At 45.4% G+C, this 17,738-nt stretch overlaps 1 protein-coding gene across 1 annotated transcript in view; it reads right to left on the reverse strand.

Annotated features, from left to right (window-relative positions):
* Positions 1-15,849, reverse strand: part of LOC6588397 (nucleolysin TIA-1) — a 90,214-nt gene extending 74,365 nt beyond the window's left edge. The window contains exons 1-2 of the mRNA XM_026984245.1: positions 15,691-15,849; positions 14,068-15,070 (exon numbers count right to left, since the gene is read on the reverse strand). Coding sequence (XP_026840046.1) covers positions 14,068-14,365 — 298 coding nt within the window. The 5' untranslated portion in view covers positions 14,366-15,070; positions 15,691-15,849. The remainder of the gene's footprint in view (positions 1-14,067; positions 15,071-15,690) is intronic.
* Between the last annotated feature and the right edge of the window lie 1,889 nt (positions 15,850-17,738).

Below are 17,738 nucleotides of genomic sequence, written 5' to 3' on the forward strand. Positions count from 1 at the left end.
ATATGCGTCCCGACGGCGCAGCGGAAATTGCAACACAAGCCAAACGAGGGCTTCCAAATGGACGGGCGATGGGGCGCATGGTGCGGATGGGGCTCAGAACACAGATGAGGGCGGCGGCTAAGCAGCTTAAAGTCGCATCATCGATGCCAGCGCTTCAAGCTGAAGATTTATTGTCCTGGTTCTGGTTCTGGTCCGGTATGGTTTGGTTTCGTTCGGTTTCCCCAGCCTTCACCACGTGTTTTTGTTTCTTTTTATTTTTGGATCGGGTTAAGTATTCTCTCCCTCTCACAGACATGTTGCTTTTAATTTGCTGCCGGTCGATTGAGTGGCAGCCCGATGCTGCTGTTGCAAGGTCTGTCTCAGCCTTGCAACACGAGCCTCGGCTTTGATTGAACTCTCGGGCTGGCCGCAATTGTTTACGCCAATCAGCAGGTTGTGCAACATTAATTTGGGTCATTTGCAGTCGTCTTGCACTGAGTCTCTGCGGTCTCTGAGTCTGCCCACAGTTTGTGGCGCCCCTCAATGAGTTTGGATTGGTGCAATTACAGATTGCGATCGGTTTTAGGCCGCTCTGCATAGGCATTGCCTATTTACTCGTATTTATGCCAAACGGAAATTTCAGATTTACTGCAAAACTCTTGCCAAATGGCAGCCTTGGTTTCGACTTCATCCATTATCATCAGCATCAGTCAAGCAGTACGGCCCCATCCCCATCCCCGTCCCCGTCCCGGACGCGGATCAGCTCAGCTGCCTTTAACGTCATTTGGAAGGCGCCGCTGATTTGTCAACTCTCGGAAACCCCAGACCATCCAATCCCATTCCCCACTCCACCCAGGCCACATTCTTAATAATCGTACCTAGCTCTCAACGATTTCCTTCCCACGATTCTCTCCGTTTTTTTTCTCGGAAGGCAAGGTGAAAATTGCAAATTACAGCCGAGCAAATAAAGCAGGCAACATGGACCTGGGATCTAGGAAGAAGTTGTGGAAATTACCAAAGAAATAGGGCGGCTCGGCGGCTCCTTAAACCAAATTGAATTCAGTGCTTTGATGGCAGACGACATGGCCTCCATCGCTACCGCCATCGCCATCGCCATCTCCCCTTGGCTCTACATCTGTCCGCTTGTCGTTCGTTTCCTGAACAGGGGCGGGCATTCCTCAGCAGCGGCATCTCAAAGAAATTGTCATGACAAATTGAAACAATTTCTTTGGCTTTTGTGGCTTTCGAGGCATAGAGGGAAAACCCGAAAACATTTTATGCAATAAATTAAAAAATTTGCGTACAAACCTCGGGGCGGGCTTCAACATTTGTTTGCCGTTTAATGGAGCGTACAGGACCCGGACCCGAAGGCAAAGTCGAAGGAGCCAATACACAACGCAACACAAAATTTCAAATTGAGTGATTTTTGATGGGCGAAGGTCCATGGGGTGATGTGCTTAATTGCATTTGTTTCCATTGCCATTGGGTTTGACTAATGTATGTTCTTGACATTCCCCGAATTGGACGCAAATAAATTTAAATCTCAAGCATATACCAATTCGGGAATTCCATTCCGGGAATATTCCCCCTCTGCTCAAGAGTTTCTTTTGAGAGAAAATATCTTATTTCCACTTCAGGGAAATTGTCCACGCAAATGTCTCAACTTCGGCCCTGTCCTGTCCCTGTTCTGTCCGCCTGCTCTTTCTCTGTCTGTCTCGTCTCTGTGTCACTTTCGCTTTTTCCGGACAATGCCCAGAGTTTCAGGAATGTTGCCCCGTAGACAGGGCCAAGACATTGGCAAAAGGGCAAGAAAACTAAGCATAATATCGTACAAATGTGAGGGCGAGGCGAAACAAAAGAAACCGAATGGCAAAGAGAAGACCAAACCAGTGGCAGGCAAACCGAAAGCCGGCAATGGTCATGGCAAAACATTTAATGTAAACGTTTTGTCGACAAATGTCAAATGGCCACTCCTCAAGGACAGTCGTCTGGGGCGGAGGGTGTAACCGGTGTGCGGTGCGGTCCGGTGAGTGGACAAATGGGCTGGCTGCTCGGTCTGGGAACACCTGAAATTAATTCGATTTAATGCCCGACTCGGCTCGACTCGATTCGAGACGGTCACGCCAGATTAAGCAACCAAATCAATGATAATTTGCCCTGGCAATGAGAACATAAGAACAAAGGCTTCTTCGCCATCTACATCTAAATGCCGCCCACCATTATCTGGGGCTAACAAGTTCATTTTATTACGGAAATGAAAATGGCATAATTAAATGTTAGCGCCGTCGTATCGAGGTGGGCCCTTGTTCTGGCCGCGGGTGCATCCAAAATATATCAGCATTGACACGAATGCGTATCCGTAACAGAGCTTGGATGATGATGCTTTTGAAACTCACCGCCGGTTGGCCCCCTGGCGGCCTTCAAAACGACTTCCAATCATAATTTTCTGTGGGGGAACTCCTCGAAAGGGTATGGCATGGTCGAGACGCATGGCTTACCTGCAAGCGAAAAAAAAGAAGTGAGAAGGAGAAAAGATGAGCATTAAATGTTGTTTAAAAAATAATAACAAAAAGTGCGGGTGGCAAAGGTTTATTAGCCGACATTCATAGGGCATTAAAACTGACGGCGGGATATCAATTTTTGTGTTCACTTTGCCTCAGACACGAGACCCATTAACACACACATTGAAACATACACATAAAGGGATCCCTGGCTAAATAGGAAATATGAAGCCAGAAAATTAAAAAAGGCAGATACGCCTCTTGGTTCTTTGCCTTCAGCCCCTTTTCTTGGTTGGGTCTGGGCTGCCATTAAAGTGTAAATCCTGCGACGGCATCGAAAATGAAGAGATTCCCAGCGGCTGCCTCAGACGTCTTGCAACATTATGATCACCAACACAGATACACACAAACATGTGCATTACGTACACATCTATGTCTGGGGGTGGATGGGTGTGTGTGCTGAAATAATTTTTATGATTATTTCTTCCTTCCGTTTGCCCATTCCCCAGCTCTCAGTCTCAGCCACGACTTTTAGCTTGGCTCAGTTCGGCTTCAGCTCCGCTCAGCTGCTAAAAGTCTGCGCACGGTTCTTTCTCGTACTCTTCTCTCTTCTCAATTTTTCTCGTGCACCATTTAAGTGTGCCAGAGCCAGAGCAATAGCCAGAGCCAGAGCCAGAGCCAGGGCCAGTCCCTGCGACTCTGTCCAGATACTCGTAAGCACAGTGGAAATAAACATTACGAGAGTGTTCGTCAGGGTCTTACAGTAGGAGGTTTTTCGCGCTAGATTATGCACTGATCGCCCAGGCATTAGGCCAAGATGGGAAAGAGACAAAAAGACAGACAGAGTGTGTGCATCAGGTAAGGTAAAGCTAGGGAAAGTTGACTTTAAAAATGCTTCTTAGTAGGTTTTAAAGGTGCACTTCTAAGTGTTATCCATCCAGCAGTCTTCTGAAAAACCACAACTCGTACCTTTCTATTGTTAATTTTATAGATATTTCACTATCTTTTTCCACCTATTCATCTGACTTTGCTTCACGGTGCGAAATGTGCTCTGCTGCGAGAGCCTGCCGCTGCTCCTGGCTTCCCCACTGACTATGATATGGAATTTCTTGGATTAAATGTTATGTTGGCATTATATTTCTTTCTCTTTACGCCCACCAATGTCTGCCCCGGCTCCGACTCCGGCTCCGGCTCCGGCCTCGTCCTGTCCCTCCCCCTCGGGTGTGTTTATGGGTGTGTGTTTGGGTGTGTGTGTGTTGGGCAACGCATGCTGGGTCTTAATGTCTTCATCCTCGGAGAGGTCTGGCTGGTGGCATTGTTGCTGTTTTGTCGCCGCTGCTGCCTCGGCTGGCGTCGCTGCTGCACTAATAGCTGCGGCATGGTCTTGGTCTGGCCTGGGAGCCAAAGTAGACTTGGCTTTTTGGAGCGGCTAAAATAGAGCAGAGCCGAGTTAAGTAAATAATGCCAACACATGTAATACATCAAGGCGCCCATGGGCGGATACGTGTACGTGTACGTGTAGATGTGTGTGCAAGCGTTTATTTATGATGCCATGTGGCAGAGTGGAGGGAACGGAATGGGAATGCTTAAAGAAAAATTCCGGCATTCAATTTGTATGGCCTTTTGTGGTATCGTATATTCATTTCATTTGGTTTAATTTGATTATAGCTGCAACCAAAAAAGAAAAAAAAACGAAAAAATAAAAGAAAACAGCACACACAGCAGCAAGTGTATATAGAAGAAAATATAATAATATTAAAGCGTTTTTTGCGACATAGAACTAAGCACTTGTAAATCCCCATAGAGGATGTGCCATCAAGTTAGTCTCAAATACAAACACACACACACTCGCACACAGAGACACACAGAGACATACAGAGGCGGCGAAGGAGCCACACTGGGGCACATATGTCGTACTCCTGCGAGGAGACCTCCCCGGACGCTTCCTCTCTCGTTGCACTTATCCACATGCAAACATGAGTGAGCTTGCACCCAGCACAGAGCCTGGAACTGGTACTGGCTATGGATCCACATCCGCATCCACATACGTGTGTGTTTGTGTGTGTGTGTGTGTGTGTGTGTGTGTGTGTGTGTGTGAGGGGGGCCAACTCATAGGAACTTATGCATAAGTGACATTAAGAAAAAGCTCTTCAAATGCAAGAGAAACACTTTGGCAGGACGCTGCCGCCAAGCCACAGCGCCGACAAGGAAAATAGGAAAAACCAAGCAAAAGTTTTCTCAGCTGAAAGCATAGCAAAAAAAAAGAGAGAGAGAAGAGACAAATAGAAAGCCAGCTCGGAGTACTGACGCTTCAGATGCCCTTTCCAGTGACACCTTTTTGATGCAGTGATCCGATTGGGACCCACTTTTCTGAGTCATGAGAACATAAATAAAAGTGGGTATGGTACTGGCTCTAAGGCAGATCGTCGGCTTCTACAGTGATCAGACATCTGGTCATTGCTTCGGCATCGCCTCGACTATGGAAGGGTATTTGAAAGAAGAAAAAGAAAAGGAAAGCAGCAGCCAAATGAACGCAAACTTTCGGCGGCATTAGGGATATGGCAGCGTCTCCGTTCCCATGCCAGGCGAAGGATATGCAATCATCATGCGGATTTCCATAAGCAGCCAGCCAGAGAGCCTGGGATCCAGGGAGCTAGGGAGCTAGGACGATGCGAAGGCAAATAGAAAACCAACAGAGCACATGGGCACCGCACCCACATGTTCGTAGAGATAGAAAGGAGACAGAGGAGCTTCTGCTGCTACTGCTACTCCTTCTTGTAAGCCCCTGCGCGCAACTGGCTTAGCTCAATATCCTTTTTGGTGCAACTTTAAACTATTTTCAATGGCATTTCCGACTGCATCTCCGCTTCGTTTTGACTCTCTGCCGTTGCTTCCCCGTCCGAAGCCAAATGTTTGTACAGACAGTGCCTCCTCCTTTGTCCATCTTCCATCTACCTCCCCTTTCCTGGCATTTGGGTGCATGAAAAAATTGATAAGTTGCCTGAGATGCTCTGCGTGCGTGCTCATTGACATATCTAACTCCGGTTGGCCCCCCGAGGTTTGTGCGCTGAAAAGTGCAATGAAAATTTTTAAAGTTTTCTTTTCTTTTGTGAGGATAAAGGAGGGGACAAAGAGGGGACAAAGAGCCACCGCAGATCCGTACTCGCAAAGTTTGCAAATTGTTTTCTGCGGCTTCTCTTCAACTCTTTGGCAGCTCTGAATGCGAAGTGGTCATGGCTTCTGATATGTATAATTAGAGAAACTTTTTCCCCAGCCATGACAAAGCGCTTTCGTACGAGTCGCAACTTTGGCCTGCAACACAAATCACCACCACCCCACCCCACCATCGTTAATGTTTCACTTCTGATTCTTTGACCTGCACCACCAATTGATCCACAGCGGGTGCTATGGCTATGGCTTTTGCTTTCGGCAAATCAAAGCTCCTAACATTTGCCATATGCGGTGGGCCGCTGTCCTCTCCTACCACCAAACCCTGTGTAAACATACACACTGGCTCACAAAAAGCGCTTGCCACAACCAACAAAAAACATTCAGCTGCCTGCTCGACTGTCTCCGCCTCTGCCTCTGCCTCTGCCTACCCGTACTGTCAGCTGCTAACGAATGCCAGTATGCAAAAATAACAGCGGGACACGCATCGAAACTAAAGATGGCCGGCTAAAAGGGCACGAGCACGCGCGATGAACATGCACAAATAACGCAAAAACAGATCAACAGATCCAGCACTGGACTACCTATACTTTCCACAATCTCTCTGGCAATATTCTTTATTCTATATTTCCTGTCTGTTTTCGGGAACAGTTTCGTTCCCATTGTGTTCCTTTCGTGCCTGAGAATTTTCACGAAAAACTCACACCAATTGCAATGCATGTCCTTCTCAAATGGTAGCCCGTCAGTGTCGAAAACACTGCCGTTGTGCTTTTTCGTATCGTACTGCCAATTGGCAGCAGTTAGCGGTACACAAATAGATCCCCGCTCACACACACAGATACAAACGTACAGCGAAAGCTGCACAATACAGACGCACTTGTCGCCGTTTATTGATTCAATCATTGGAAATGTGTTAAGGTTTTTAAAGCAGGACAGGGCGCCACGAATTGCTTCAGGTTTTTTTTTTGTGCAGGACATACCCCAGATGGGGTACAGCTTACCACTCCCCCCCCTCCCCTTACCACTCGACCCTTGGCCCCACCCCTTTTGAGTTGCCTTTTTGGCCGTATTTGCTTTCTGTTTGCATTTTTCCGTTTGTGTCGAGTCTCTCGCTCTCGGAGGCAAATCCGCTGCTCCACTCCCGACCCCCCTCTACCGAGTACGGCAGTTTCGACTGTTTGCTTTGCGTTGCTTCAACGCTATTTTTGTCCAGTTCTCTGTTTCTGGTTTTGTTTTGTTAAGCACTTTTGTACATTTTGCACAGTTTGTTGCTGGCCATCATACACCCCATCCAAAAAAGCAGCTCCTCCCCATCGTTGATTTTACCCTTTCTCTCTTTTAGTTTTGCTTCTTTTTTTTGGGCCGTAAATTTATGCTAACAGCTCTCCATTGAAAATGCATAAATTTATGTGTTTACACTATGTGCAGGCATTTGCTTTGCGGGTGCGGAAATGCTGTGGGGACTGGAGAGAGGTGGGACTGGAAGGGTGTATTTTTCGTCCTGCCACATGTGTTTACTTAGCACTTTTTATGGTCGAAAGCCGAGCCATGGCCAGCGTGTACCATGTTTTATTTACCTAAAGTTTGTTTTATTTATCCAAAATTTGGTTTTTATTTTCAGCTTAACATTTTTTGGGCAAAAGAACTATGCGAAATTTTATAATTTTATTTCAACGAGTACTCGTACGAGTGCTAACCAGCATTTGGGGAAACGAGACCAAAGTCGAACGGCGGCACTCGCACGCACAGCTCATAAAATTTAGCTCAGGACTAAACACTCTTCCTTTTTTATATGGGGCAGCAGCACTCTATATGGCATGCACTGCGATCATCGACGAAGGCAGAGTGGGGAAAGGACTCTGCTCAAAAATTCCATCAACGCCCCAAATGACTTTATGCAAAAGTTTTGGAAAAGGCATAAAAACGAGCCAAACCAACAAAAAACCGACTAAGAGTAAGAGTAAGAGTAAGAGGAGAATGCCAAACGAGCAAAACAATGCGAATGGCAGGCAGTATAGGGTTAAGGGAGACGCGCACACGTAGAGCAGGAGCAGGAGCCGGGGCTGGAGCCTTAGCCCTGCTGTGGCCAATGCATTAAAACGTGCCAAAGTCAGCCCCGGGGCTGGGGCTGGGGCGGGGACTGTGGCTGGGATTGGGGGAACGGGAACCCGCCAAAGATTGGGGATGAGTGCAGGACAGGACCAGGACAGGGCCTAGTCTGGGGCGGGGCACATAAATGCGAAATAAAAACCATTTGAATGGCAGGCGACACTCAAAATCGATACGAACTGAAAGAGAAAGAGTGGAAGATATAGACTATATATCTGAGTGGGGGATTTGGGTGGCCTGGGACAGTGGGCAGCGCGGGGCCGGCAGCAGTACGAAAATGTAAATGGGCCTCGGCCCTCTAGAGCTCAAGTGCTGCTGTGCCTGGTACTATGTGGGACTGCAGCTGTAAAATAGATGGGCATTTAAGATGAGGCTCTCTCTACGAGGGCTCTCTACCGCCAGTCCCTCCAAACAGGTCATATCCCTGTCGTTGGGTAATGGAGGAGGCCCGTCCAAGTCGAGTGGTCGCCTATTTTTCAGAGTTAATAAAAAATGCATGAAATTTAAATTGCACCAAAGTGTTGACCAGTGCTGCTGGAGTGCCAGTGCCCCGGTAGTGGGTGCATGTGCCCCCTCCGAGCCCAATCGGATTTAGGTATGAGCCATTTGTTATATGTACACCATGCAACAAGCGGACGATCTGTAGACACTTTTATTGCACGACCAAAGCCAAACAAGGGACAAAAACCAGATCTAAAAAAAACGCGACAAAAGCGATGAAAACAACAACGAGGCCGCTGTCAATTGTCGGTATTTTCCGAAAAAAAATCGACTCAATGCCGGAGACTGTGCTACATAAAAAAACCTGGCACCGAAAACTGTGAGCCTCATTTTCTATGCCGTTGCCTCTGTCGCTGCTTATGGCTCTGCCAAATGTCAAATGTCGAATTGAGCAATGAAATGTAAACTTTTCATTTGCTGCCACCAACAGGAAACTACAGCAAAAAAACCCCCACACAAAAAATGTAAAAAAAGCCGAGTAAAAAATAGTCCAAGGTATGAAAGGGAGGTCAAAAAATGTTAAAAATCAAATGAAATAAAATCAAAGTAAATGGAACAAGGGGGGACATACCATCCAGAAAAAGATGAGTTTTCCACTATCGATCCCTGATTTTTTGCAATGTTTTATTTGGAAAATATTTTCTATTTAATTTCTATAGGAATTTGTGCAAATTTCACCAGTTTTAAAACTGCGGTTCCGTCTTGCTCGGTGGCTATTACCCAGTTGCATATCCCCAGTTTCTATTTAACACAGCTTAAATTTATCGACTCACTTTAAGAAGACGCTGTCCCATCCCCTGACCAATCGCTATGCAAATGGGCCACACAGATACGTCTACACACTGAAGCAGGACTAAAGCTACTCAATTGTAATGGCCGCTGGCATAAAATAAAGCTCACAACGAGCTCCAAGACCAGGACGAGCGACCAGCAACCGGCGACAGAGGGAAGGACCACGCCCACAAGGGCAACCAACACCTTTTTTATGCGTTTTCATTTGCAAAAGCGTAGGAAATATCTTGCCCACGGGGCGTATTAAAATCAATTCATTTAATTTTGATCAAAGCGAAATAAATCTTTGCGCTTTTTGCTTAATTTCCTTCGCTCTTCGTTTCTGTTGCCGTTGCCGTTGCCATCGCCATTGCCGTTGCCAGTGAAGGGGAAAAGCGTTTGGGGGCAAAATGAGGGAAAATCCACAACAACGTCAGTGAGTAATTTGGCCTCAGTCCCAGATGGGTGGCTGGGTGGTTCTGTATCCCTGAAGGATTTACTCGTGCTACTGTATATATGTATGTATGTGTATATCGGTGTAGCTGTAAAACGCAGAGTAAGACAAAAAGCACAAATACCAGTGAGAAATACCGTAAGCGAAATGAGAAATCATTAGTAAGTAAAAAGCTTGCCAGTGTGTGAGTAAGTACAAACACACGCACACTTTATCAGGAAAAGAGCGAGAAAGACACACACACACAGAAAGAGAGAGAGAGCGTTAAGATAAAGACACATAAAATGAAAGCGGCGTGTAAAAGTTTTTCCTGCTCGGCTTCTCCTTATCAATGCCAGCGACGGCAACTGAATTAATTTTTCAATTCGCCAAACGAATTCATTGACTTTTTGTGTTCCACCCGTATAGCACCCACCCATCCCCATCCCCCACCCCCCAGTACCCAACCATGCAGCCATACAGACACCCATCCCACCTTCCAGCCCGTCAGCCAGCCAGCAAGCCACCAACCAGTTCGATTCCTTACACAGACTCCACGTTCTTGCTGGGGTATTGAAATCCTTTAAACAGATTTCATTTCGAACGCTTTGCGGTCGATAAATGCATTTCACTTTAGTGGTTTTTTACGCACACATATACACACATGCCCACATGAACGTACACCAACAAAAAAATTTCTGAAATTTGAGTTGTTTAAATATATTTGAATCAATCTCTATTCCATCCCCTCAGTATCTCAGTATATTTCTCAGCTTATCAAAACATTCGGACTTCAAAATGCTCCCAATTAAGCAAATCTTTTATTAATATGCGATATTTCGTATTTTTTCTCCGAGTGTATACCATCTATGATTGTGTGCATGCATGTTTGTATGTATCGCAATCGGCATTGCATACTTTTCGGCTGATGCCGTAGCGTTGCTCTGCTCCTTCGTTGGCCTGAAGCTTGGAAGTGGGGAGTCGACTCTTTCCAATGATTTGCTGGCAAATTACTTTGAGGTGTTGCCTGGCTGTCTCTCGCCTCCGTTTTGCCACTCAGACGGTGACTCCTCCCCTACTGCATCCCACCAACACCAACACCCACACCCATACTCACCAAACACCAATCCTCCCAGCACCTCCCGCAGTGCAGTACAAAAATTGCCAAATTCATTTCCAAAACAAACATTAAGTATGCATGTGACTGTTAGTGGGTGGGTGTGTTTATATGTGTCTGTGTGCTTGTGTGTGTGTAAGCTGCAAGTGTTGCCAACCAATTTAAAAGTTTTCCTGTCGCCGTCGCCTGAGCGAAAGTAAAGCGCGCTTCTCGTACTCCTAGCTGCTGCTTGCTGGTAGTTCTTCTTCCAATTGACGGCAAAGAAAAACAGCCAAGTGCAGAGAGCGGCAGCCAGTGCCCCGGCAAGAGCAGATAATAGTGCTACGTCCTACAGTGGGAATTGGCTGCAAAGGATTTGACGCACATTTCACCAAAACTCAGCGGAAATACCGAATTGGGTGATAGTACTTTCTTAACAGAAAATGTAACCTGTTTAAAATAGTTAAACAGTAGATCCAAAAATTAAGTACACAGAAGCATTGCCAGATATAATTAGGATGGAAATAGCTCGGGTGAGATGAAGAGGATAAGCTTTATATAGAAGAACTATTTGGAAATCGATGGAGACTTGGAGTTTGAATTTTAAGAAACCTAGAGATCTAATGGTGAGAGAAGCAGCCATATTCTTGCAAATTTTCAGCAAGAATCCAATCTTCTTTTAGGAACTACCTCTCTCTAGAAAGGAACTGGCACTGTAGTTGGCAATTATTGTTGTAGCTGTGGATGTTGTTGGGCTGCTGTGGATGGGTCTCTTTCCACAGCCCACTACTGTGGCACTTGTTGGCGTGGCTGCTGCAGGTTCTGCCGGTACTGTTGCTGTCGCTGCTGCTGCTGCTGTTGCAGTTGCGACACTTCACAAAACTCGCAGTCGCTGTTTGTTTTTGCAGCGGCATGTAGGTGTAACCTGCCACTGCCTCTCTCTCTGTCTATCTCTCTCTCTCCGTGTAGAAGTGCTGCTCGAAAGTTCATGCACCGTGTGCCTCTGCCACTACTGTTAGTGCTACTGGTACTGGTAGTGGTAGTGGTACTGGTCTTGGTCCTGGCACTGAATACGTACATATACAAATTTATATGCATGTGTCTGTTTGCCGGCAGCTTTCCACCGTCTGCATACCGTCGCTTTTTCCCCATTTGAATTGGAAATTCAGCGGCGTGCTTAATTTTCAATTTGCAATCATTTGGCCTGGTAATCAATGTTTGCTTTTCTGTGTGGGACCGTCGACTTTTTCCAACTCTGCTAATTAGTAACAAAGTGGTCTCATCTCCAAGTCAATTGTCCTCGTATCATTTCCATTTCCCTACCCAACCAAAACCAAAGAAACTAACGGGGGTTTTTCTGGCCATCATTTGCTCTAGTCTCCTCTGTTCTCCTCTAAGCCGTCTCGCATTAAGCCAACTTACACAATGCTCAGACTGCCAGACTGGCAGACACTTCACTTTCACCCCGACTAGGTGTTGGGGTTGTCGGTTTTCTTATTTATGCCTCGCCTTGTGTTGTCTAGTAATTTTCTCACACTTTTCACGCTCATCAACGCCTGGGCCTGGTGCTGGGCCTGGTCTTGGTCTTGGTCTCGGCTCCCGCTATAGTTCCGGCCGCATCCCAATCTGCAACCCATTCCGACCACTTCCTGGGGCTAAGGCAAACTTCTCAGACTCAAGTGTGGAAATTTTCACTTTTTTGCCATAATTAAATTCGTTTTCGAGTTGCGCTCTTGCCTTGCTTTTGAGAACAGAACGACAGAACAGATAGACAGACACACAGCCACACAGCCACACAAATAAGCACACACACATACACACACACAAAATATACCAACACAACACTCGTTTCCACTATTTTTAGTAGTCATTTTCCATTTTTCATTACAGTCGAAAGTCAGAAGGCGGAGGAGGAGGCTCATCTCGTTGGCAACGTTTCATTTTCATGCAGCTTCCTGTGCCGTTGCTTCCGGTTTTATGCCTGCCAGTGTCTATTTCTGTATAGTTTCTGCCATTAGCAACCGTAGTCACGATGTGGCAGGCGCAGGCTGTAGGAGATCCTGGAGCTGTGGCAGGCCTAGCTAACATTCGGAGAAAAGCCTCTGCACTGGTATTGGTCCTTTCCCTGCTTCGGCTCGCTTTTTGTTTCCAAGTTTCGGCTTAAGTTGTTTTTAAGTTGTAAATCTCTTCGACTATGCAATTTCCTTACTTTGTCCCAGTCCCAGTCCCAGTCCCAGTGCCAGTCCCAGTGGCAGTAGCAGTGGCAGTCCCCATACCAAGCTCTTTTGAGGCTGTATCAAATTTTTCATTTGTGGCTAAAAATATGAAAATTGTAACTGATATTTATGCTTGTAATGCCTCCGCTTGACATTTGGGGCTTCCCAGGACCCTGCCTGCTGTTGGAGGACGGAGGGAGCCTGTCCACAATAATTCATCTTGGAAATGCGTGTTCGAATTTTGTTATTTTCGGATTACGTGTACGAATTTGGTCATTCGCTTGGCATTTGCCAGAGCAGAGCTTGAGGTTTCCTGCTGCCGCATCGAAAATGTTCCCCCTTTCAAAAATATCCGAAAGTAATACTATTTCTCTGAAAATTCAGTTTTATTGGAATTCTAAAAATTTCCTATGCCTCTCAGGAGGGAGACAATTAATTTAATGTGTTGCCTAGATGATTTCGCCCTATGACGCATACAAATTTCTATAAATATGATAGACTTTTCCTACACAGATACATTGCCTTCAGGTGTCTTCTGTCTAGAAATGTAATTGCTTGGCTATTGTCGGCACATGGGCTGGAATACTTAAGCTCTTGTTTACATAGATATAGGTACTCTGTGTGGAATACTTTTAATTGTTTTCTAGTCAAAGGTAGACTTTTGTTTAGACGTGGCAGAGAATGTCTTTTCATTGAAAAATGTTGTGTGTGGCCAGAATTATTTGTCAGTGACTCTTCATTTTTGAAATTTACCAAGGGACTGGCCAAAAATCATAATTAAAGGCTGGTCTTTCTCTTATATTTTAGTAGAAATTTGGGACATAAATAAAAAAAAAAATAGTTGCAATAGCAGATGACAAAATGTACTTGATATATATTTTATTATACTAGTCAATAATAAAGCGGAGGAAATCAATTCTATATGATTTAAAAATCTTGACAATTTTTATATATTGAATCGATAAAGTTATAAATTTCATTTAAAAGTATAAATGTTCCAAGTTTATTTATGAATTATTTATTTATTATTTTAGTATGTATCGATCAATAAAACACTTAAATGAAACTGTGTGTCATTTGAAAAGTGGTTTCAAATTTCCCAGGACCAAATCGATTCATTGGCACCATCGACTAGGCCATTTGAGACACGTTCTCGGGTTGAAATGGAAACGACATTTCCTAATTTATGCAACACCATTACCGGAGGCGACTAATGCCACGCCAGCCAGAGGACACTCCCCACCCAAAAAAAAAAAAAAAACTATTGACAGTCCAGATCCTATCCGCACTCACCTGGCTTGGAGTTGCTGCCAACCATCTGCTGATGCTGCTGCTGTTGCTGCAGTGCCGACTGTTGTTGCGACATTTGCTGCTGCTGCTGTTGGGAATGTTGCTGCTGGCCATTGTGCTGCAGATGAGCAGCTGTCACCGTTTGCTGCTGCTGTTGCTGCTGGGCGGCTGCGGCAGCAGCTGCTGCTGGATGGATGGCCAGGAGCTTCGTTTCCGGCGGCTTGTGGGGGCCCATTGTGATCTGCGGTGCACCCATAGCTATAGTCGGTGCTGGCATCATCAGAGTGGACATGGTCAGCATAATTTGCGAGTGAATTTTGGTCGCTTTCTACGGGTGTTCTATATCCAGGCGGCCTTAGGGCTTTTGCGCGCTGTTTCTCGACTCCTCAATTGATTCGCTGACCTCTCCCTGCAGTTGCCTGAACTGTGTGCCAAAGGTCGTGGGTTCGCCTTTGTCGCCACCGTCTCACATATGCAATGACTGTGGCACTGGCTCTTGCTTTGGCTAGTTCTATGGGTTGCTTTCTCTTGGCTCGCTCCCGGCTTTCTTAAATATATATATACTTATGTACTTCTATGTATATATATCGTTTTATATATATATAAGTGCGAGTGTTGCTCCTGTAAACTTATGAAATATGCTCGCTGCTGGGTGCTGGCTGCTGGTTGCTAGTTGCCGACTCTCTATGTATTTTCACTTTTCGAGCTTTTCCTTGTGGCCTTTGCCTTATGCTGATGGCTCTGCTCTGGCTGCTCTGCTCCTTCTGGTTGCGTTACGGCTCGTCCTGGTTCTGGCCGTGTTCGTCTCGCATGTGCTGCTCTGCTCTGACTTATTACGAGTATTTTTATAATTTTCGTTCGCCTTTCTTTTATGTTTCGCTTATGTGTTTGTTCAACCGGAAATACACGAACTCAAGCGCACTTGGCTTGTAATTTCTTTTGGCCCGTTCCGTTCCGTTTCGTTATGTTGGATATCGTTTCATGGATTTCTTCAGCTGCCTTCTGCCTGCCAGTAATCGCAAATTATTTCTCCCACTCTATATCCAACGATTATATCCCTAGTTGCTGTTGTGTCTACTGACACAGAACCCCTAGCGGAAATTATAAATATTCCTGTCATTTGAACATCTCGTACGAGACGGTCTGAATGTCTGCTATTCGAATGTCATGCAACGAGTGGAGTAGAAAATAATAATAATATAAAAAAAAAAATCTATTGCGAATGGAATTGGGTTTCTAAAGTTTCCCAGAAGAGGAATTGCTGGCAATTATTTAGCCGGCAGCTTCCACAAATGAGTTTCGTCGCGCGCAAATTTGCAGCGAACTTTAGAAGTCACCGACTGAAGGAAAATCATCTGAAAACATTTGTCAAAGTTTAATGAAAGTCGCCCAAAAAGTTTGTGGCTGACAGTGGAAGCCCTCAGTGGGAAACTGGGCTTAAAGACATCACAGACTATGGATCAGAATAATAATAGAAGTAAGGCAGGCGTGATCTCATGATATGATCTCAATAGATCATTTGTAGAGCACTTTCCCCCACAAATAATTTGCCATTATGGTTAATGCTTTTAAGAGCAGTTCGCAGTTCGCAGTTTCAGATTTTCTGTTTCTTTTGGAGTAACGCACCGGAACCAAAAAGAGACGAGATCAACGCACACACACACCACTCGTATCTCTTCTCTTCAGATATACGTCGTCTATACGGTAACGGAGGTGGAACCCAAAGAACAGGAAGAACACAAAGCGTTCGGTATACGTTCGTACTAGACCGCTGGGCGACGCTTTTCTTACTGAACGCCAGCAGCACACGCATTGGCCAAAAATTCAGAGGCGCTGCTGCCACAGCCACAGCCACTGCCACTGCAACGGCAACGGCAACGACAGCACAGCGGCAGCAAGAGCAAACAGCGACGACGGTGGCGGTGGCAACGGCAACGGCAACGGCTGAAGACCAGAGCCAGGCGATTTTCCTTCTGCCGACGACGATAATGACGACGGCGGCAACGACAGCGACGTCGGCGACGTCGGCGACGACAACGACAGGATGCGTTTCCCTACATTTCTCTCCGAGGACGAGAACGAGTCGCCATCGCCGCCATTGCCATCGTTTACAGTACCATTTGCGACCGAATACCGTTATTCTCGTCGCTCCGTGACGCGTTCGTTCATGAAATATTCACGAATTGCTCGCTCCCATTCTCGCCAGTGTCTACGTGCTGCTCCTTCTGCTGCTGCTGTCTCATGCGGCTCTCTGTCCCTCCTCGTCGGCATCATCACATCGCCGGCGCTGCGCTCCGGGCGCCATTCACAACGCCGTCGTGTCCTGTGGTCGTGTGCCTCGTCCTTTTTCGGCTCGGTTTCGATGTCAGATTCGAAACAAGGCGCAGAATCCGAGCTGGTTCAAGCAGAGGAATTGCGGAAATTCCCAGCCAAATTTGAATTCAAACAGAAGACCATGACTTCATTGAGCTTCTTAGGTCACATAAATGTAATAAGAATATAATGAAAATATTGTAAATTTAAACCAGAATATTATTCTTAAATATTTGTAAAATATATTCCCTATCAACTCTTGGAAATTCCCCTATTATGTTAATTTCTCTTTGCCGCTACATGTCTTTCGAGCAGTTTCGAAGAATGGTCTTTATGCTGTCTAGCCGCAGAATTCCCAGTATTTTTATGGGCTTTTGCCTTAAACTGTTATACTCAGGACTGTTATTAGCAGAATATCTGAAAAGCCTTTACGCTGAAATTATTTCACTGGCACGTTCCCTTCAGTTCTTGGGTCTAATTAACTCTTCAAATTCTCAGTCAATCAGATTTGAACACGAATCCAACCACAGAAAAATTTGACTTGCATAATGCCAACTTAATTGAGAAGATGGTATTCGTACAGTTTGAGAATCCCACGCATAGGTGGCGAATGTTAGACGCGAGACAGTCAAATGTCAGGAAATGTGAGAAGGGTTTCCATTCTGTTGGCACTAGCTCTCGCGCTGGGTTAGAGTGAGGTTTGGTATGTAGCTTTTAATAGTATTTCTTGTATCCTTTAACCACATCGACATATGTACATCGGAACTATTCTTCCCCCTTCAGCCATTTCCAAGCCATAATTATATCCAGGGATAACAAACGGCAAGATGCAGTGTCAGTTGCAGTCACCTGGTATTCCCCTTCATTCGCGTTGTTTCTTGTATCCTTGTATCCTTGTATCCTTGTTCTTGTTGCTATTGTTTTTGTTATTAACATACTTTGGCGTTGACAGCGGTGACAGGGCGTTGAGGTAATGTTTCACGGAACGGGGAGTAAATGGGGAAAAGCCAGCAGAAAAATAGAAGTAAAAATACATAATTGCATGTAATTTAGCATGCGACATTATCATTGTTCTGCTCGTATTTTTCAAAAGTGCAAAGGAGAATAATCCAGTCGGTACCTCGACTGTGATATACCCGCTATTTAGGATTGGTTTATATAAGCGATGAAACTTTGATACTTTTTTAGGCCACACCTTTACAAGTATTTATGATTTTAAACATTGCATAATGTCCTATTTTTTTTTCTATTACAAAAATCTACTCGAATACAATAGGAATGCCCTAAGGGACTACTACTACTAGGTATAATTAGCTTCACACAATATACACACACTGGCACACAATATGTAAGTCCCTGTC

This window comes from Drosophila persimilis, unplaced genomic scaffold (assembly GCF_003286085.1).
Source record: "Drosophila persimilis strain 14011-0111.01,24,50 unplaced genomic scaffold, DperRS2 tig00000000-arrow-pilon, whole genome shotgun sequence".
Classification (NCBI taxonomy): Eukaryota; Metazoa; Arthropoda; class Insecta; order Diptera; family Drosophilidae; genus Drosophila; species Drosophila persimilis.